This window comes from Patagioenas fasciata, chromosome 4 (assembly GCF_037038585.1).
Source record: "Patagioenas fasciata isolate bPatFas1 chromosome 4, bPatFas1.hap1, whole genome shotgun sequence".
Taxonomy (NCBI): domain Eukaryota; kingdom Metazoa; phylum Chordata; class Aves; order Columbiformes; family Columbidae; genus Patagioenas; species Patagioenas fasciata.
The window spans coordinates 10,797,805-10,820,889 of NC_092523.1; the positions used below are offsets into that span (position 1 = coordinate 10,797,805).

Here is a 23,085-nt window from a genome sequence, read left to right on the forward strand (position 1 = left end):
CTGCACAGATCTTTTTTTGTTAAACCTAAAGTGTTTAAAAGCTTTAATATTGATGGCCTGTCAACTTTGTCCTGATTCTTTGGCTTTCAGTTAAAAGGTTTTTGTTGTTGTAGCTTATGCAGTTGCTCTGTTGCTATGGAAACGTGACATCAAAATGACGTTTCTCTGTTTAAAAGCTTTTAACTAAATTCCTGCCTGTCAGATGTAGGCCCCATTTTGTGCACTCAAGCTTCAAGCTGTTGCAAAAAGGTTTCATATGTTCTGTTGTCATTCAAATTCTTTATCCACATATGCATGTCTTGCACTACAAAAAACCTGAACTAAAAACTCAATCTATATTAAGTGTCCTCTTTTAAAACCCTTTTAGGTCAGTCAGCAATGGCTGCAGCAGAAATTCCCAGTTACATTGTCTCTTCTCAGACTGAGAAACACAGGAGGGCCAGAAACTGGACTGATGCAGAAATGAGAGGTTTAATGCTGGTTTGGGAAGAATTTTTTGATGAGCTGAAACAAACTAAAAGGAATGCCAAAGTTTATGAGAAAATGGCTAACAAACTCTTTGAAATGACTGGAGAAATTCGCCACGGAGAGGAAATAAAGATAAAAATTACAAATATGACATTCCAGTACAGGTAAGCTTCAGTTCATTCTTTTTATTTTAAGAGATTTTAGCAGGGGCAACGCAGTGATTTTTGCCTTTCAGAAAGAAGTCTCCTACAGGAATTCTGTCGATAAAAGATTAAAGATTGTTCATATCGCTTTTAAATTCTCTCTTGCCAGTGCTGTTACGTCATTGTTAATTTCTTCACCCATTTCGTGTCAAACTCCGGGACAACTTTGTTTCTTTATAATTAGTTAGTGTTGTAATAATGCAGAGGGATGGAAATGTATTTAGTGGGGTAAAGAGGTTTATTTATTTTCTGTGTTTGCTGAGGGGACTGATTGTGTTAGGTTGGCAGCAGTTCCTTGCAGTGAAACTCCTGCAGTTTGAAGTGGCCAGTGAGAATCGGTATTGCAAGGCAAAGTTTAAACAGAATAAATACAGAATAACGTTTTTTTGGGGGGAGGCTGAAGCTCCTGCATTTTGTTCTTGTGAGTTGAAGGGTTACACTTCACAGCGCCAAAAATAATTGAATGTCTTATTACTGAGTGACACACATTGCTATAATTATAAGCAGCATCAGCGAAAGAACTATTATATCTGCAGAGGGAGAATCAATGTGCACCGTCAATACCGCTCCAGAGGAGTCGGGGGAGGGTGGAGGTGTCTACAGGGGGATGATAAAGAACAGGCAGTGTCAGTCAGGAGGGGAAGTTGGCTTTAGAAAATGCGAGGCATTTGTTGTTTGCAGGAAAAAAAAATCATTAGAACTTAACAGAAATATTTGCATGTTCCTCCCCCTTTTCTCCTCCCCCCCCCCCCCCGCTTTTCTTTTTTTATTAATATTTTTTTTTAATTCTTATCTCTGTGAGGCACAAACTGCCTCATACTGGAAATCCTGAGTGGTGATTTTAGCTATGTGCTTGTAAGGCAAGGAAATCAAATATGTGCCTCTCTTATTTAATCTCTCCTCAAAGCTTGTATTAATAATAAAAAAGGTTATTACAGCAGGCAACCATGTTAAAACTGCTCGATTTTCTGTAAGGCACCCTTACTGTATTTAATGTACAGACTACTCATCAAATAGAAAACTAGGGAAAATCCTGTAAACCCTTTAACTTTGAATGCCCTCCTTCTACATTTGTATGATCCACGAGCGTAATCTTTAACATCATTTCCCATAATATTAAACTTGATGTTTTATAGCAAATGCTAATGTCTCCAAAACACTGTACTAACCCTGCTGCAATCCTTGTAATTCTCTTCACCCAGACTGTTGATGAAACAGCTGGAAGTAAGATGATTTTTTTGCCCAGCATCACCCAGCAATTCACAGTCGGGTGCAGATTTAGTAGTCGGGAGTTGTTGGCTACCAGGCCTTTGCTTAGTCTGCTAAATCTGCCGTCCTCCCTGCTGAGAAATACATCTAGTGGCACGGGGATTTTACAGGTGTCTAGCAACACTGCACGATATTTAAGTGCCGTAATTGCCAAGTTGAACGGGTTATTTTTGTCAGCCTTTGTTCTAAATTTACAGTGTTGTCATCAATCAGACTGTTTCAGGTTTTCTAATTATTGTTTTTAGTTTAAAGTTGCGTTGGGGGAAGGGGAGAAATAAAATCACTCACATACATGCACTGTGTGTGTGTGTGTTGGGGGAACACAGCGTTTAAAAAAGAAATTCTTATGTTTCCATGAACTTCTAAGATTGCTTCTGCTGCATGTTGTCCTGCTGCTTTTCTACTCTGCAGTGCATTACAGCTCCCTGCTTATTGTTTAACATGCTAATTTAGGAGAGTTAGAAAACTGCCTTGCACTGTCACGGTGCTGTTTCATTTTGTGCTCTTGAATATGAAGTGCATCTTTCTTACTGTTTGTCCTCACAGTCTGCTTTACTTTCAAGACGAGGTGGTAGAGAGAACAGCAACAAACTAAAGCTATGACTTCAAATTTCTAGTTTTACTTTTTGTAGGTGTTTGAGGATAGGAAACGTTGTGCTGAAACTGGAAATGATGTGAGTTGCCAGTGAGTGCTGGCTTTGCTATGAGGCAGCTGAGTTTTAATCCGTGTTTTGGTTCCTGGAGGGTACTTGAGGAAGATGCTTTTCCTCGCTGTGTTTCTGGGCATCATCACTGCACTGTGGCATAAACTGAAAAAGAAGATCCTGAGAGTGGGAAAATGCTCTATTTTGAGATAATATTTTGTAATGATTACGTAGGGATAGTAAGTGTGACATAGGAGAGCATAGCACCAGCAGCAGGAATGAGTGGGTTGTTCTGCACCTGAGCAGTTATTTCTTCCCACCACTCCAAGCCCCTTTACTTTGATAGTCAGAAATTAACTGGATTGCAATATTTGATCAGATAACAGTGTTATTTGGCGGTGTGCCACAATTTCATAAAAGAAAATAAAATTTCTGCCCTACAAATTGCTATACATACGTATGTGCATGTATGCATACATTTTTTCTATAAAAGCAGCCCTTGAATATTTCTGCTAATCCTTTTAACTAAGTCCAGTGCTACAAGTGGCATATTTTGGGACAACTCTTGAAACAGATATTAAAGATCTGAAACAGTAAAGGACCTAAAACAGAAAGCAGTGAACGCATTCATAATGGTGCTTTCCAGTCTGACAACCCCATATAATTTTAAGATGTGGTTCTGTAAATACTCTCTTGCTTATTTGGCTTAGCGAAAGCCGTTACTTATTGTGCAGAAGGAGCCAGACAAACATACTTAGCAGGAGGAGAAGCATTTCTTGGTGTATTATTGCAGTTGCTGCAGCTACTTTCATAGTTACAGAGACACGGAGCCCAGGATGGGCTCACAGCCCAAATGTTCACCCTGGTTCTGGGTACATTTGCATCCTACACGGAATATTGTGCTGCCAGATAAAGTTAGTTCAGGTGTAGTTCGGTGCACGTGAGCATCCGTCAGAAGAGCAATTTTAGGGTGATCGTATCCCATTCCTTCACATCTGAGGAAAAAAAACATTATTCAAATGTTAAAATGCCATTATATAAATTGGTTTCATGTCATTATTTCCTCCTTGAATTCTTGTGTTTATTTCTGACTGCCCTATATTTCAACGAGGTGACAAGAGGATGAGAAGATGTTTAAGAAAACACAATTAGGCTGAGATGTGGAAAGCTTTCTTTATTAAGAGAAATGGAAAATTTCGTGACTCACTTGGAAAAAAGGCAAAGAAATATAAAGGACTTGTAGAGATGCATAAAAATACACAGTACTATTTTTCAGAATATAAAGCAGATATTTCTTTTGCTGTAACACAAGAAGTTATTTATTGGAATTGCAAGGCAAGAAATGTAAAACTAGTTAAAGGCATATAAATTCGTATTACACTGCATAATAAGCATGTGGAACTCATTACCACTGAAAATCATTGACATCAAGAGAGCGGTAGGTTGTTTTATTATTATTATTTTTACTAAAGATTAGATTTTTAAAATAAAAGCACAGACATTGTTTGTCTTCAAATTAGATGGAGTTAGAAAAGACAGAGGGTTTCAGAATATTACCAGCTGTGGGTACAAAAGTAAGCAAGTGTCTTTATGGGCAAATATCCCCCCCAAAACCTGTCCATGAAAATGATTCTTGGAGTATTTTGCACTGACCTTTAGCAGAGTGAGGCAGCAGGACGATGGGCGGCTCTGGGAGCGGTTCCTGTGCTCCTCCAAGTGCATCTGGAGGAAACCGGTCAGGGAAAACTATACCATGACCTGAAGTCATTCTTACTGGAGTCTCAGTGTATTAAAGAACCACTTCATCAACCATAGAAATTGGCTGTGTGGAAAAATCTGCCCAGTGCCATAGGTGGAAGGAAAATCTTTTTTGCAGGTGCAAAATTTGAGTAAAAAAAAAAAAATCAAGTAAAATTCTCCTTTTAGGAATTGCAGTAGAATCTGAAATACCTGCTGTGCAGAGGTCACCCACCAGGTTTTTAATGTGAAGTTATAAAAGGCACCGGTGTGGTGAGCTGCACGAACCTCCCCATTTATCCATCTTGGAAGGAGGTGCTGGTCATCAAAAGTTTTGCTGAGATTAGCATGGCAGCTCTTGCAGTTTAGCATCACTTGGAATATGTGCTGAATTCCTTCTGTGATGTAGGTTACTTGGGGCATTCAGCGCATATAAACCTACAATTAGTCCTTCTGAAGGAAAGCACCGTCCTGTCACTGCTAATATGCTGATCCTAATGTGTAACAGTGCACTCTATCTGTTGTTATAATATTTCCACTGGCATTATACACATGGGCTTATAAAAAAGAAGCAGGTTTGTAAAGCTTGCACAGTGATCTACAGCTTTGACTGATGCCTTCTGATGTTTAAAAATAAGAACTGTGTGAATGTCTATTTATTATTTTCAAAAACATCACCCACCCCAAAGCCTGGGAAACAGGATGCAGCTGTTGCTTTTTGATTTGAATTGCAGTCAATTAATGTTAATGATTGGTAAATTTGAATCAGTCTCATGATTTGAATAAAAGATTAGTCTAATTTTTTATTTTCATTAGTACATGATAGCAATTAAACATTGTGCCTGTGTAATGCGTTGCTTTACTCTATGACATGAAGCAACTGGAATATATGACCTCCGCTACAGCAAACGATAAAATATGAGCGCAGCCAAATTACCTCAGAAAGTCAAATTTGAATATTTTACCAGCTTTCTCTTTAATTTCAATAATTTATGGCAGACACACAACTTAGCACTGTACTTTCATACATCTCTTCTTCCTCAGCATTGATTGGTTTGTGAACAGTTGGTATTTATTATTTATTTTGAAAGCTTTCTCAGAAACCCCAGGAGATGGATCTTGTATCCATTCCTTAAGGCAAGTAGTAATATCAAATACTGTAATAATAATAAAAAAGCAATATTATTTTGAACAAAGAGTAAAAAGAAAAGGCACGATAAAGATTGCTTGCTTTTTACTGACTAAATAATGAAGATTAAAAAAAACCTGTCTAGAACATAATATTGTAATAATTTTATTTTAGAAGGTGGATTAATAGGCACAGAGAATAAACTCTGAAGAAAGGTCAGTGGCCGCACAAATTACTCACCTGGTGTTTCAGTCCATTCAGTGGAGCCTTTTGGCAATGGGATCTCAAAGCCCATTGATTTATTCACTTCTGTGCAATAAGACAAACAACCACCTCTCAGATTAACTGGGTTGACTTCAGATATTTGTCCGCTGGAAACTTGACTTTGATCCCTGAGGTTTTGGAAAGAGTTCTCAGTTGCCTCTGCTCTCAGCTGGATTTTCATAGGACCTCGTGAAATAGCAACAGGTTTAGATAAACTCAGCGTGAATTTATTTCACAAGTTCTGCTGGCTTTCTCACCCCCGTTTCTTACCTAGTTTTTCTACCTGGCTTGCTCGCTCAAGCAGTGATTTACTCAATATATGTTTTGAAAGGGTTGAATGTTTGGCTCATCTCCTCATTTCTGAGCTATTGCATCCCGGCCTCACTATTGTCCTGTTTTCTTCTGACTTCTTGATTTTTCATTAAAACAAACAAAAACTACACAGAAACAAAACAAACAAAAGCCCCCAGCTTTATGTTTTGGATGCAAGTAAGACCTACTATGATGAGTTCCAGTAATGCCTGACTTAGAGCAGTAAATTAATCCTCGCTTTAGATTTCAGGGTTGCGCTTACCTCTATTCAGGCAGAAACTCTCAGCTGTCTCACTTGGTTTTCTGGACTTCTGGCAGTTGTAGAAAAAATATTTAAAAATCATTGAATCCTGAAATTTGATATTAATATTACCAAGTCAGCTCTTCGCTGTGTTTTTACCATCAGCACTGTTCCGGTGACTGGTCTCCCTGTTTGCCTCCACCTGCAGTGTTCCAACTTCTTTTCCAAAGGACTGACACTCCCTTCCCCCTTATCTTCTCCATCTATTTCATTCTTTTTTTTCTTTATGTATGAGCCAAACTCCATAAAGGTTGATGGTTGCTGCTGGTGCTGCTTTTAAGCTAACGAAGTTCTCCTGCCTATCTCCTGGTAATGATCCCTTTTTTTTAGCCCAGAGCTATGGTAAGCAGTCAGAAGTGGAAGAATTAGTGATCGTTCTATGCATTCAGAGCCAGAGAAATACCTGGTTTTATATAGCTACAACCCTACAGCTGTGTGGGCAGATAATAAACTACAGCTTTTCCTTCAAAATCATGGTAGTTTTGTAAAAAATGGGTTCTGGGCTGAGCTGAGCTTAGGCATGAAAACCAAGGTACTGACCTCCTTGGGCAAAATATCTACTCCTGAAAACTTTTGCTAAGCAGTAAAGGAATAAACATGGAAGATGTGGGCCTGCTGGTGAATGGGGTGGGTGATTTAGTGACAGCAGATGCAAGTGATAAGGGTGAGGATGGTTGAGCCTTCGCTAATTCAGTCTTCACTGCCCAGGTCTCAGGCTGGTGTGCCTGGAGCAGCGTTAGACAAAATACCAGCAGTGGGAAAGAATTGAGTCAGGGATCACCTCTGAGAGTCTGAACAGCGAGGGAGGTCCCTGGTGACTGAAGGTGAAGAAAGGCTGCTGTTGAACCCATCTTCAAAAAAGGCAAGAAGAGGAATTAAAAGCTGATCAGCTTCCCTTCAGCTCCTGGGGAGATCATGGAGCAAGCCGTCTTGGAAGTAATTTCCAGTCACACGAGGGAGATGGTGATGCCTGGAAAGAGCCAGAACTGATTTACTAAGAGTCGATGATATCTGACTGCCCTGCTTGCTTTCTGTGATTAAATGACTATATCTGCAGATCGGTGTAAAGCAGTAGAAAGCCTTTTGACATGGTCTCCAAGAACATTGTTGTATCCAAGACCATCCTTGTATCCAAGACGGGATGTTACACTCCAAATGGATGGATTACCAGCGGGATGTAAAACTGGCTGGATCACTGGGCTCACAGAGTACTGGCTAACAGCTTGTACCCTACCTAGAGGCTCATTCCAAGTGGAGAACTGCAGGAGTTTATCCCAGGACATGCCCTGTTCAATATCAACAGCCCCAAGGAGGAGATGATGGAGTGCATGCTCGCTGTTTTGCAGATGATGCCAAACTGGAGGGAGCTGCCATTCAGAGGCACTTAGCCAGGCTGGAGGAATGGTCTGACAGGAACCTCATGAAATTCAACAAGGACAAATGCAAAGTCCTGCCCCTGGGACGGTCAAATCCCTTGAACTGAAAGAAACTGGAGACAGGCCTGTTGATGAGGACTTGGGGGTCCTGGCTAACACCAGGCTAAGCACAAGTCTGCCCCCAGAGCAGAGTCAGCAGAATGGCAGCTCTGAGCTTTCCGCATCCTTTTTGGCACAACGTTTTGCAGTCCTGGAGGCTCAAACCGTGTCACAGTATCACAGTATGTTTGGGATTGGAAGGGACCTCAAAAGATCATCTAGTCCAATCCCCCTGCTGGAGCAGGAACACCCAGATGAGGTTACACAGGAAGGTGTCCAGGCGGGCTTTGAATGTCTCCAGGGAAGGAGACCCCACAACCTCCCTGGGCAGCCTGTTCCAGTGCTCTGTTACCCTCACTGAGAAGAAGTTCTTTCTCAAATTTAAGTGGAACCTCTTGTGTTCCAGCTTGATCCCATTGCCCCTTGTCCTATCATTGTTTGCCACTGAGAAGAGCCTGGCTCCATCCTTGTGGCACTCACCCTTTATATATTTATAAACATTAATAAGGTCACCCCTCAGTCTCCTCTTCTCCAAACTAAAGAGCCCCAGCTGCCTCAGCCTTTCTTCATAAGGGAGATGCTCCACTCCCTTCATCATCTTTGTTGCCCTACGCTGGACCCTCTCCAGCAGTTCCCTGTCCTTCTTGAACTGAGGGGCCCAGAACTGGACACAATATTCCAGATGGGGTCTCACCAGGGTGGAGTAGAGAGGAAGGAGGACCTCTCTCGATCTACTGACCACCCCCCTTGTAATACACCCAAGGATGCCATTGGCCTTCCTGGCCCCAAGGGCCCAGTGCTGGCTCATGGTCATCCTGCTGTCCACCAGGACCCCCAGGTCCCTTTCCCCTACACTGCTCTCTAATAGGTCATTCCCCAACCTATACTGGAACTTGGGATTGTTCCTGCCCAGATGCAGGACTCTACACTTTCCCTTGTTAAATTCCATCAGGTTATCCCCCGCCCAACTCTCCAGCCTGTCCAGGTCCCGCTGGATGGCAGCACAGCCTTCTGGCGTGTCAGCCACTCCTCCCAGCTTAGTGTCATCAGCAAACTTGCTGATAGTACACTCAGTTCCCTCGTCTAAATCATTAATGAATATATTGAATAATATTGGCCCCAGTACTGACCCCTGAGGCACTAGATACTGGCCTCCAACTGGACTCCGCACCATTGACCACCACTCTCTGGCTTCTCTCCTTAAGCCAGTTTGCAACCCACCTCACTACTCTATTGTCTAGACCACACCTCCTCAACTTAGCTGTGAGGATGCTGTGTGGGACTGTGTCAAAGGCTTTACTGAAGTCAAGGTAGACCACATCCACCGCTCTGCCATCATCCATCCACCTTGTTACATTCTCATAAAAGGCTATGAGGTTGGTCAAGCATGACTTACCCTTGGTAAAGCCATGCTGACTGCCCCTAATGACCCTCTTATCCCTGATGTGCCTTGAGTTGGCACCAAGGATAAGCTGTTCCATTACTTTCCCAGGGACAGAGGTGAGGCTGACCAGTCTATAATTACCCGGGTCCTCCTTCTTGCCCTTTTTGAAGACTGGAGTGACATTTGCTTTCCTCCAATCCTCGGGCACCTCTCCCGTTTCCCAAGACTTGGCAAAAATGATGGATAGTGGTCTAGCAATGACTTCAGCCAGCTCCCTCAGCACCCGCGGATGCATCCCATCTGGACCCATGGATTTATGGACATCCAGACTATTTAATTGTTCCCGTGAAGTCCAAATGCAGCTGCTGTGCTCTGCGCTGGCATGGCCGAGTTGTGCTCACACACGGGTTCTTGCTGTCTCACCGTTGCAGTGAGCAGCTGAGGATGGTCACGTTCTAAACCCCATTGTGTGAATATATTGGGGGTTTCACCATGGGCAAAGAAATGTGAAATATAGACTTGGATAGTAGCTTATAGTGGTTTAATTGGTATGTTTTTCATGCAAATAGCCCAAACAGTTGAACTAAAAATAATCAATATCAGGTGATGGTTGCTGTCAGCGCTATATTTAGCTGTTTTGTATCTGTGCTTGATGGATATGCATGTATTTGTAGGTTATTCTAGACATTCTCTGACTATGAAATTGCAGCAGCAGGTTGTGAAGCATGTATGAAATTAAAATTTAGAATGCATAGAGAGCATAAAAATATGGACAGCTCTGGAGGTTTTGCTGTGCAGGACTATGATGTGCATTTCTAAATAGCTGGAAAAGCTCATCAGACCTTGCAAGGATCAGAAAAAAAACCAGAAGAATCCTTAAACACCTTTGAAATCTAAGCAAATCTTTCTGCTTTCTTTTCTCACTGGTGGATTTCCCCTTACCCATGGCTGAGGGCTGTTTAAAAGGAAGAACCTCAAGTTCTCACTTTTAAGTTTGTCACTGTTTTTATCATGTTTACATGTTATTTAATTCTATCCTTTGCAGGACCAGTGTGGGCAGGATGGATTCTGAGGAGGAAAAACCTGACAGTCCTCAAGAAAAGGGGGTGGGTTAGGTGTCCAGGAATAGTTTCTATCCTTTTTTTCTTTTTTTCAAATGGCAACTTGCTAACTGGGAGAATCAGATTTGGTTTGGCTTTTTATTCATTTGAATTAAATCTGGTTTATGAAAATGGGGCATTTGTCATTGGTCTTGCCTTTCCTGTTTTGTTTCCTTGCTGCATTTTGAATTGCAGTAACAAGATCCCACCTGGGAAAGGCAAATGAAAAGAAAATTTGGGACTCTATCTGGGCACTGCAGTTCCTTTGAGTTACGTAATTCATTCATACACCTTGGTTTTATATTTCACAGTAAAAGTAAATAAAATAACAATGGGCACCAAGTGAGATAGCAGTGAACTTTGTGTTAGGACTGAAGAACAGATCTCATGATAAGCTGCATATGAAAGACCAAGTAATGGTTGATAGCCTTTTCACAGTAATGTTGTTGTACATGCTGTCTATAATATATTAGCTTTTTCCTTTTTTTTATAAAAAAATTTATTAAATGAAATTCTATACTTGTCCCTCCACTGATCTTTATTCTGTAATAGACAGACAGACATCTATACCTCACGGTTGTTACTAGGATGTTTACCTGGCCAACGGAGAGCTTTTAGACCATATTAGGAAAAGGATATGAATTATATTTATATCCACTTATATTCATCGTGGAAAATAACTATTCATTCTTCAAAACACGGCAGGGCAGTGCTGCCCCCAGTTTGGGAAAGGCTGCGGTGTGTTGCCTACTGGGGTTGTCAGGGTCACTGTCAGATTGGTTTGTCTGGCACTCTCTAAGGGGAAGAGAAATGATTCTACAACCAACATAGCACTGTTTTCATTAGAAGTTGTGATGTTCTTTATTTGTATTTAATTTCATTTGAGATTTACATGGAATTTTAAATCGCAGGTCAAAACCGGGAGAAGAAACTGAAGGGCATAATTGGAGATTAAAATAAAAAAGTGTCTAATTTTATTCTCATTAAAAGCATTCAGTTTGACTCCTAAGTGTGACCAGAATGAAGGTTTTGAGATAGAACATCTGTAAGGAAAGTGCTTTTATAGGAAAACAAGCTTTATTGTTGTGTGCCTTTTCTTCCAGGAAATTAAAATGTATGACTGACAGTGAAACTGTTGCACCTGACTGGCCTTACTACAAAACCATTGATAGGATATTATCCAAAGTGACAGACCACAGCGATGTGAAAATGCACGAAAATCAGCAACCAGGTCCTTCCACGTCACAGACGGAGGCCTCGCAGTCTCCATCGGCCAAGTCTACGCCTCTGTATTTGCCGTATAACCAGTTTACATACGAAGGAAGGGAAGAGTGCTTTGAAGACGAACATTCGGAGAGCTCGTCAAGCTTACTTTCTTACAAGCTGAGGTAGTATTTGTTTCCCCCCTTTCTTGTATTTCACGGAGTGAACCAGATCTCCCACGTAAAGGGGACACCCTCGCACATTTTTCTCTAACTGCTGTTGTATCTTTTCTGTAAAGCACAAACGAGATCTCTTCCCCACTCTCAGCCACTTTGCTGGATTAGGGCATTTTCTTTATTTCTTTACGAGAAACTGGAAGGGAGTCGGAGGACTGGGCAGAAAGTGGTCTGATGTTGCCAAAACTCAGCATGCGTGTCACTGCTCACATGAGGCAGAGTGTTTGTAACAGGAGTGTGGGCACGTTCCAGAGGGTCCTGCAGTGCAATCAGAGTTACAACATACTGCTCAGATGATTTTTGGCTTGCTCCACTTTTGCTTTTGGTGTGAGTATGAAGTTTCTCTGGCTTCAGCTATTATTAAAATGGTGAAAAGGTGCAAGCTAAATATTTCTGTGGACACTGCAATGCTACTCGTGCAGTTTGAAAGTATATTGCAACATTTTAAATACAATTGAGAATGTCACTTTTTCAAAGTAAACACTAGTTTGAGAATGCAAACATGTGTTTCTTTTTTTTGATAAGATTAGAGTTCTCTGGGAAGCAGCGTTTTAACAAAAGGCAGGATTGTACACTTGACACAGATCTTAGACTTTACTGGTCTCATTTTTCATCTGAAGTGGTGTGAAATAAGAGTTGGTTACAGTTTTCTGGCAGGAAAAAGTCGATCCTAGAGATCCTTATCGTGAGTGTGTGAGGCTTTAACTATAACAGTGAAATTATCTGTCAGTCATGCAACTGAGAAGGTGTTGAGCTGGAAGAAGAACCAACCTAACAAGTTCTGATTATTGTTTCCAGGCCTGCTCTTGGACGTATAAAACCAGGGTAAATTCATTCAATCATTTGAGCAAATATCCCTCAAGTAGCTGATTATTTTTTAAAACCTTTTGTCTTTTCAATCAAATATCTATAATGGTGTATAATTATTGAACTGTAGCAACCTTTTTGTTCACAAGCAACATTTTTTTTTAAATCATAGTTCATTTTAAGTAGTTGATATCCCCAATACAGATTCTCTCTTGATTTTAGGATCTGCAGACTCCAAGATCACATTTCTGCTGCAATAATTTTTTCCCAATTCATAATTTGATTTCCTATAATAATATTTAATTAGAAGGTCATTTTTCCACAAACATGAGGTGTAGTTTATTCAGTAGACTATTTGATAACATCAGACTTTTAAAAAATGCCAGGTGTTAAATTTCTTCAGCTTAGGGACAACTGCAGGACAACACAGATTTTGTACTGTAGGTGACTGGCGAGGGAGGACAGAGGGTCACCACACCAGGTTTCATTACAGATTGTAGACAAGTCATTGCAGAAGTCAAGCTAATCAAGCACAAGTGCATCTCTGTTGTGCTTACAGTTTGCACGTGGACTCCCACTCTCGTGTAGATGTTTTCATTTACAGCTAAAGTGGACTTCACTATATCCATAGTGATAAGATGTGGAAAATTTGGGCTATAATGCATTTTAGCCAGCTTCCGGCTTAGTGGTTTTGTTTGTTTGTTCTATTATTTTATTTTACTTTGTCCAAAGTAATTACCCAACTTGTGCAACAGGGGTTGGGAGCTGGAGGGAAGGGCAGGTGAGCTGTCAGTGTGGTAGGGTTTCCATAACGCGTTGCTCTCTAACTTCCGAACGCAGCCATGCTCTCACAGTCTCTCCTACAAAAGAATTAAGTGCAGTATAATATTGTGCATGTCATTTAAAAGCAAGGTATGTACATATTGACAAGTTAAAATGCAATTCCACTGTGTTTAAGAAAAAAGAAATGTTGAGCAGTAGATACCAACTGAGAGATTAGTGTAACATTTCAGGTGAGCATTGTGATCACATTAAAAAATAGAAGGCAGTTGTGATATTAATGGGGCAGGTGTCTGGAAGGAGGAAAAGCGGAATTACAGTAGACATAGGGGCTTTTAAAAAGCTCGTAACGCTTTGATCTCTTTAGTTTAGCCTGATGAATGAGAGAAGAGTAGGGAACCCTTTTTTGCTCAGAAGAAAATATGGTGCTTGCTAAATATCAGATGGGTTAAAATCACTTAGAGCTGCCATGGTAAGACAAGATAATTCTTTTAGAGTTACTAGTAGAAAATGATGAACTGAGAAGCAATTTTCAGCTTCGGCAATTAGCATGTCATCTTGTGTTTGAAAAACATTTTGAAATAGCCAACAAGAGAGAAAAGAATCAGCATTTAGGTCCATCTTGGCTTTTCTGTAAATGCCTTTGCCTCTGGACTGTACACAGTTGATCTAACAGGTTCAAAAGAAAGGAGCTAAACACAACACCGGGATCTGAAATTAAAAGAACATTTCAGGTCTTCCATTTCCCTCTCAATTTTCGTACTTTACAGCTACGCTAAACAGTTGTTTTGAAACATATTTTGCAAAATATATGCACATATCCATATGTAAAATATAGATGCATTTTACAGCTATATATTTTATAGCCGTGTGTTCCTTATTTTTTTGTGAAGCAGACTATACACAGATCAGTTGTCTGCAAAGTAAACTTATGCTATGGGATATTTTTCTTCAGTAATAAAAATCATGATGTTATGGCTACAGTAGATGGTGAAAAACCCCTCAAACAGTACTTTCTTTAAAGTTAGCTTTTAGACGTCTGAAAACTTTACTGTTATTCCCCTAAACTCTCAAACACAGCTTTTGAGTGTCAGCTTTGTCTTTTCCACAGTATCTTTGAACATAGTGGGAGGCTGCTTGGCTATATAAATGACATCTTAAAAAAAATATTGAATTTAATGTTTAGCTTTCATGATAGAGAAAAATGTCAAGATTTATACTTCAATCAATACATATATATTCTCAGGCAAAAAATAGTTGAAACTGGGTTTCTTTGCATTTTATTTGAAATTGTCTGAGTGTAGGACCTTCTTACAAAACCAAATGTTGCTCGTTATCCAATTAAAATGGAATAAAATTAATTTTTTATTTTTGTTGCAATTTTTAGATGGGAAAAACATTTGGAATCCTTATTTCCCTTTAGTGGGATGCCTGCTATTTGTTTAGTATTGTTCTATACACTGTTCTTGGGCTTTCACAAAGCTTGTATTATACTGTAATGTCCATAAGACATCTGACAATAATAGAATTATACTATTATGGTCAGATAATTTAATTCAATGTGGTGGAGTCTTCTACTGCAGCTTAAACTTTTAAAATCAAAATTCCTGACACCGCTATAAATTACTTTTTATCTAATTGAAAATACGGGTTTCTTTCACCCTATGGACTAGTTTATAGTCTTTATTTTCAGTGTTAAAGTAATGACAGAACATAATTATAAAGACTGGGAATGTGGTTCTGACTTCATCTGTTCTGCCATTTCTATCATACTGAAAATAAGGCTGAAAGAGTAACTTTCATAGATTAATAGACTAATGAAGCCACCCCATCATCTACTCTGATTTCGTGTTAAATACCATCCATGTGTTTCAACTCAGTCATTCTGGTGTGGAGCCCAGGAAGGTTACGGAGGGGGTTCTGTGACGTGGTTCCCTTCAGCAGAGGACTGCTGCACTTGGAAGTCCCATAGCTCTGTTCTCCACTTATTTGTTCCTAAAATTTGTTTGACTGTTGGAGTTTTTTTACTCGATACCCAGTCTAGATCTGATTTATTCAGAAGACAGAGAATTCACTCTTCCCGACAGGGATCTATTCCAGTGATTAATCCCTTGCTTTAACCACTATTTTGTTTCTAATGTGAATATAGTGAATTCAGCTTTCAGATGTTACTTTCTTGGGGGACAGACATTTTAGCAGGGCCTGTCATGACAGGACAAAGGGTGACGGTTTTAAACTGTAGGAGGGGAGATTCAGGCCAGACATGAGTAAGAAGTGTTTTACACTGAGGGTGGTGAGGCACTGGCCCAGGTTACCCAGAGAGGTGGTGGATGCCCCATCCCTGGAAACATCCTAGGCCAGGCTGGACGGGGCTCTGAGCAACCTGAGCTGGGTGAAGATGTCCCTGCTCATGGCAGGGGTGGCTTTGAAGGTCCCTTCCAACCCAACCTATTCTATGATTCTTTTCACTATATTGTAGACCCTTTCAGTATTTTTTACTTTTTCCCTCAAGGTAGTTGTGTACCATGATTGTAGCGTCTCTGATATTCTTTAATTTTAAAATATAGATTAAATAATTTGGTACAGAAGGTTTACACACACGGAGTAAGAATTGGTAACGTGAATTAACCAAGATATTAATTGTTTAATAGAAGTTCATCGAACTTGGTGAGGATGCTAATTCAGGAAATAACAGTTTTGGTAAAGCCTTTAATCTTCCTAAAATTATGCCATGGGTATTTAAAATCTGAATGGGCAGCATCTACAAAGAAGTTTGAGCTTCAGGCTATGTGCATTATGTAGTGCATCTTAACTCATTATGCAGACTTGTTATCAGAGTAAGGTGCTTTGCCCAGGCTCCAAGCCATTTTTGTGGTTCTTCTCTGCACTTCAAGGATGAGCCTCATTAATTCCTGGATGTATTTGGCTGTATTTGAATGAAGATCCAGGTTCCATGATTCTCAGTCCTCAAACTCTGAAGATCTTTGTGCCATCTCTAATATTAATATTACCTATTCCCAGATCATTGTTAATTATTTTCCATAAAGATATGGGTTATGGAGGTCTACTCAGTTTTGTACATAGCTAGAATTGCACAAACAAGTCAGAAACAGCTGTTAGTAGAAGGAAGCCACAAATTCCAGAAACCAATGGCACTGGAGACCCATTGGCCATGAAGCAGTCAGAAAGAAATAATTGTTTTTATAGTTTTGTGGAGGTAACACATTTTGGTAGACAGATTACTCTTTGTATTCAAGTCATTTCATTAATTATTCACATACATCCCACGAAATGACCCTTATTGGGTGAGTGTAGGCAATCAATCAAGGAACTTTTAATTGAACAGTGAAGTAAATTGATCTTAGCTAGGACAGCAAATGTGTTTGAGACTTGCCTAATTACATCTAGAGGTTTTGCTTTGTTTCCCCTGGTCACCAATACATACTGTCTCTTTTGCTCAGCCTCCTAGATGAGAGGGAATGTTTTGTTTCCCTGGGTTTGCTTCCTTTGAATGCTGCCTGTCTGCTTTAGAGCATAGCATAGAAATAACTTCGCAAGTTTCTGCTTGGAACATGATCCCAACCCCAGAGCTCTTCCACACTTGATTTGTGTGGTCAGGGGAATGCCAATGTCAATAGTTTTGGAGGATCCCTGTCATAGACACTGGAGGCCCAAGAATATCAGCAGATTGGATTTGAGTTCCTGGATTTCCTAGACCACTCTTCCTTCCAGATTTCACAATCAGAGACTCGGTGTGGCAAAGAGTGGAGATACTTCTTGGGCAGAGGCTGTGGATGCTGTCAGGATCTGTTGCACCCCTGTTGCCCCAGAGGTGTTGGCTGCACAGGAATGCAACATGGAGAATCAGCAATACGAACCCATTGGTGTTTGCTGCAGCAAACATCGATCATTTCTTATGCTCATGCCTATGAACTGCCAAACTAGACACACTCGCAGCTGAAACTGTCTGAGGATACTGATACTGGTGGGTTACTCAGTGCTGAACCCATATTCCTATCCCTGCTTCCCTCTTGACTTATTATTATAAAAAACTGTTGACACTGGCGAGATCTCTCTGGCGTGCTACCTAGGAGACCCAGAACTTCTCAAGAAAGATGGCTCACTCTCTGAGGAAACACTTCAGTATTCAAATAACTCCTTCAGGCATCACTGGACATTTTACGTTGTTTCATATCGCTGAGGGTTCTTTACTCGTAAATTGGATTCTTTAGATCCTTCTTTTGTAGACCCCCTCTCAAGAGCTCTCCTTCAAGAGCTATTCTGTGAGAAGAGAGAATTGTAAATGCCAAGTCCTTACTATGGACTTGAAGGTGATCATAAAACCCTCTCATGGATAGTCACTATGGCCGGAGAGAAAAGGAGATTGGAAACACCAGCAAAGCTACGGGTGTCTGAAATAAGTGTTTCTTTTCCATTAAGGCTGTCTGATTAGCAAGTCTTGTTTGCTAATTGTAAGCAAACACAGAGAGTACTTAGGAGACCTTGAAGAATCCTTGAGTCATGGCTTTTGGGGGACTTCTCTGTGCTGAAACCCAATTTTGAGCACGCACTTGTCAGCGAATAGTTTCTTGGTTATTGGCAGACTGCAGGTACTGCTGATACAGTTTCCCAGTAGCTGCCATCACCACCAGACGTTTTGCCTTTCTTTCCTCTCTGGAGCTGTGCAAGACAATTATTGTCTTGGATGTATGGTTAGATGTCTTACAGGCTTTTGATGAACTACATTTGTTTGACTGAAAAACAGATAAAATCCTGTATAGACCCTAGGATAACACTTTGAAGATATTTTTTTTCCTTCTCTTAAAATGAAAGCTTATTTTAGGTCTTTCAATCTGAATCACTCCATCTCTTTTTAGTTTTTTTTTTCAATCCCAACTGAAATTAAAAACCAAATGTCAGCCACAGTTGCCAAGAAAGTCATGAATACTCAGTGCAGCTCACTGCCATTGACACACCTCAGATTTTCTCTCATTCCTTATTAAGGACCATCCTCATCAGGGTTTACTTTGCCAGGGCGCAAGCCATCCTGTGGCTCCAGGAGTCCGTTCTTACTTGTTTCACCAGGAAGATTTACCATAGCTACTTTCTAGTACTGTACAGGGACAAGGATAGAGATGCCTCAAGTTTTCAATAATTAAATCCTCTGTGAAGACAAGTTTAAATGCAAAAGTTGGCTTTGGCTAAAGTAATACCATCAGTTCAGAACGTTTCTTACTCTGTCCACCAGAAAGCATGCATCCTTTGTGAATGTGAGTGCAGTGATGGGAACCTTGGAATAGCAGATCCAGTGTTGCCCTTAGACTGCTGTAGAGCTTTTCCACTTGCTTGACTTGAGAACCACATTTCAAATCGTTTTGGCCTTTAGAGTCAATGGGGGCAAATTGAATTTGCTGTCAGCCAAGACCCATTCTTGCAGGTTTGCCTGGTTGCGATAATCGTGGTGATCAGCTGCAAGCTTTACCCACAGTTTGAGCAGAGTAGCATGTATTTATTTTACGCTTGTTTACTTGATACTCAAAATCAAATATGATACATAGGATCTGCAAAGGTGAGTTTACTTTGTATACCTTCAAACATTTTGTTTAACATAAAGATGGTGACTCCTCCTTTCCATTAGCATCATCGTAGCACTGCAACAGTGATAAAGCCCCTTGAATTGTACAAGTAACTTTAAATTCTTGGATAATCTGAAAGCCAATGGTCTCTGTTCACCACGTTAGCATATATTTATGAAAGAAGATTGTTTTTCTTCTTACCTGTGCACGGGGTACATCACATTCAAATGACTCAAAGAGTTTCCCTCAAAACCAATTCTAAATCTGTTTTCTCTAAGCTTTAACAGCATTTAATTTAATCCACTTGTTTCTTTCCACAGGCCTCAGCCTTTCTGGGTCATTTCATTCTTAAATGTCAAGGGTCTTATGTCTTTTTGTTGTATTTGCATTAAGTCTTTCAGGTGCTTAGGATTGTTTATTTCTCTTGCTGAGAGATCTGAATGTCACAGTCACTGTTGCAAAAGCCTGTCAGGTAGGATAAGAACATGAATGAAATTATGATACACATCTGCCACAGCTGAACTACCTCCCTCCCCACATTCCTCAAGAGTTCAAGTTATCTTTATTCAAGGATGCCTTGAAATCTGCAAGGTGTTGGCATGGTGTTCTACTCAAAACTGCACCATCTCATTCTTGTATTTCACTCAGAAAGGATACTGCGCTCGGCAGAACATGACTGAGATTGCTGTTCGTGCGAAGGGACTTCAAGACTCATCAACAGATAACTGTGATGTTGGGGACTCCAGTCTGGAATTACAAAAAGTGTGAATGAACATGTGGACTGTCACTTTAAGTTAGAAAAGAGGTTATTCAGCTGTAACGGGAGGTTTTTAAGATGTGTAGCTCACTTGCACATTTGTCTTCTACTCGTTTTGATTCCTCCTTCACAATTCAGTGTGCTTCTTCCTGCGGTTACAGTTCGAGAGAAGCAGATTCATGTGCATGTGTTCTAACTTGTGTGATGTAGGCTGGGCTTGAATTGAATTTGAACTAGACACATCTTGAGAGTTTTGTCTTTATCGCTAGGTTTATCTCTTTCTTCCAAAACGGAAACTCAGCATGATGCAGAGTAAAGGAGGTTCTTAAAATATGATGCAAATTGCACATGGCAGCTCTACGGGTTCCGGATGAAGATGTACAATTTGATACGTGCTTGTTCAACATTTATACCCTGAGTGAGCTTAGAGACGTTCTGCTAGAGGAACATCGACATGGCTGGATACACGGCCAGCCTTGGATTCAGCAACCTGGTGTTCTCCAAGGTTTTGGAGAACCCTTTTTGAATTTCAGGATAACCTTTTAAAAATCAAAATAGCAATTAATTACTATATCGAATACAGAGTCTTGCCTTTATATTATGGTGAAAACAAAGCTATAAGCAGTGTTATAGTGTGCTTGAATTTTTTCAGTGTTAGGAGTTTGAAGGGAAGTATGGTTTGTTTTGCTAGCTATCTTACTTGATAAAACTTATAATTAACCTAAAAATATGAAAAGAAGGTGACCATAGTATTCTGTGTTTGTGACAAACACCTTGAATTAGGAAAAAAACCCAGAAAAGTTAAAGTGCAACAGGCAAATGCCTGTAAAAGCAAATATGAAACGTGATCAATCTGTGATCTGTAAGGAAAGAAGGAACGTGTAGGCTGTCTCCTGCTAAACTTTGATGTTGTTTATAATGTTTTGTGATGGAATATATAAATTAGCGGTCAGTGTAACTGCTGTGTCCCAGTACAAGGGCAAATTCTGAAACTAGTATGCTGTGCTGGCATTCGCCTCACTGATCCGATGCTTTAAAAAACGAGCTGTGACACCACCACACGAAACAGTCCAGATCTTTCTCTGGATGGGGTGGTTATTACAGCTTTAGAATTGGAGTTTTAATGGCCAGATGAGCAAAATGTCTCTTTAAATACAGTTTATAAATTCAATATGTAAGAAATATCAAAAAAAAAAAAAAAAAAAGCCTAGTATTCTACAGGGAAAATTCTCATTAAAAACAATGAGGTTTAAACACTTTTTTTTACAGTCTGTAACACTATGCAATGCTACAGTAAATACATTTTGGCAAGAACTTGAGAGGGAATTTATTGGAGAACACAGAGGGGTTTAAAAATAGGACTAGGTTGTATCTTGGCCAAGAATTTAGTATAGAATTTTAGGTTCTAACAGAGGTTTTTTTTAATAAATATGAGTTTAATTGTTAACAAATATTCACATTTCAGAGCTGAAGAAAGACCAGTTAAGAAAAGAAAAATGCAAAGCTGCAGCTTCCAAAAGAAGAAGCTAAAATTAATGGAGGCCATGTTGGAAGAACAAAAGAAGTTGAGTAGAGCTATGGAAGAAACCTGTAGAGAAGTGCGCAGGATTCTGGATCAACAAAACATCATCCAAGTTCAAAGCTTACAGTTACAGGAGAGAATGATGAATCTACTGGAAAAAATGATCTCCAAATCTAACGTGTAGTTTCCTTTGTGAATGCCTCTGAGATTACTATTGATATTATAGATATCCCTTATTGCACACCATATGTGTGTCTGTTGCCCTACTCCCAGATTTTCCATGGAAAGTAAAACCTTAGTGTAATCTTAGCTAAGCAAAGAGAACAGATAATGCAGGGTGAGAGCTATCCAGTATGATAAAATTAGTGCAATATATGCCTAAGTTGAATTATTTTTATACAGAACGGTTAAGGGATGAATAGCTCTGGGAAATTCAGTACTATTTATGCCTAGGTCAGGTATTGTTTTACAAACAGTGGTGTTGTATGTTGCTTCTCATCAAGGACTGTAGCTTGACCTGTTGTGGGAGAATGAAATAGTGCATCTCTAAACATGGTAATTGCATCTTGACTTTGCTGATGATTAAACCCTGTTTTGAAACATATGCTGTGATTGTACAAGTGACCTACGGTTCCTGTGAAGAGCTAGCTGGGACCATGAGATACATCATTTTAAACCCCATGCCTGATATGAATAGTACTCTAAAGTATTAGGGTAAAAATAGTCTATTCAAATACACTTTTGATATAAAAAGAAAACCTCAAAACCACCTTACTATATACTGAATACTAAAATGTATAGAAGATACTTGAAGTTGCTTTTGATATTAAATGTTTAATTTTTTTCATTATTAACTGGAATCTGTTGACTTAATGAACAACCAGCAATGAAAACTCTCATTTATTCTCTATCAGAAAAGAAAAATATTGTACTGTGTGTACATACATATATATATATAATCTATCAAATGAAATAAAGAAAAAGAAGAAACTTATTTATTATTGCTGGGCAGATAGTGTGCTTTGCAACAGTGAAAAATACTGGGGGAGATAACCATGGCCAAAGGTTTTTAATTCTTAATTGCAGTGTAAAGATCTTCTTTACTGATGCCCAGACTATAGAGATGAAGTAATGAAGAATGTTCAACACCTCTGCAGCAGTATTTGTGGGTGCTATGGCTCCGGTGTGCTATTAGACCTTTCAAGATGTGGTTTGTAAGGCAGATCAACACTGATATACCACGAGAGGGAGCCGGACACATTAAAGATTGTTTTTTAAGTCGTTGATATGAGGTTATCAGTGTTTGGTTCTTCAATGAAATATGACATTGATATAACCTTTAACATAAATTCAAAAATAAGGCAGCTGAATTTCCTATATAGCATTTCTTCTTGTGTTCTCCTTGAAAAATATATTTCTGCTGCTTTCACTGTATTTGCAAGACTGACTGTTAGATTCAGCTATAGAAGTACAGAACCTATAGAATTAATGTTAGTGCTACGAACTCAGGCCATTTTCCTTTCTCACTATTAAATAATGTCCCCTCTTGAAACTTTGTTTTTGAAGGTCTTTGCATTTTTCTACATAATTTAACATATTGTTACCTAAACAAATGTTAACTAAACTATTTTAAAACCCAGACCTAACCAATTAATCTGTAATTATGTTTAGTGAGCAAGATAAAGGTTTTATGCACCAAGCAAATTAGTAATATGTGGAAATATTTCTTAGAAGATCCTGCAGGTATGAAGAATGATTAAGTATGTAAATGTGGTCCATTCCTACAAAGTTTAATTCATGATAACAGGATAATGCAAATGTAGTAGGAGACTGAACCTGCAGAAAACGGTGGCTGCTGGAGTATAAATGACGTTACTTTTCCTTTGCTCTGCCTTTACTACAGTGATTGGGTGACTGG

The 23,085-nt window shown here is 39.6% G+C and overlaps 1 protein-coding gene across 4 annotated transcripts in view; it reads left to right on the forward strand.

The window, feature by feature from the left end:
- MSANTD1 (Myb/SANT DNA binding domain containing 1) overlaps nucleotides 1–22,423 on the forward strand; it is a 45,909-nt gene extending 23,486 nt beyond the window's left edge. For 3 of the 4 annotated variants that reach the window (XM_071808521.1, XM_065837387.2, XM_071808519.1), the window contains exons 3-5: nucleotides 368–632; nucleotides 11,390–11,674; nucleotides 21,111–22,423. In XM_071808521.1, the coding sequence (XP_071664622.1) occupies nucleotides 379–632; nucleotides 11,390–11,674; nucleotides 21,111–21,351 (780 nt within the window). In that variant the 5' untranslated portion in view covers nucleotides 368–378 and the 3' untranslated portion in view covers nucleotides 21,352–22,423. Of the gene's footprint in view, nucleotides 1–196; nucleotides 250–367; nucleotides 633–11,389; nucleotides 11,675–21,110 lie in introns of those variants that run through there. The other variant, XM_071808520.1, reaches the window with a different exon arrangement.
- The last annotated feature ends 662 nt before the right edge of the window (nucleotides 22,424–23,085 follow it).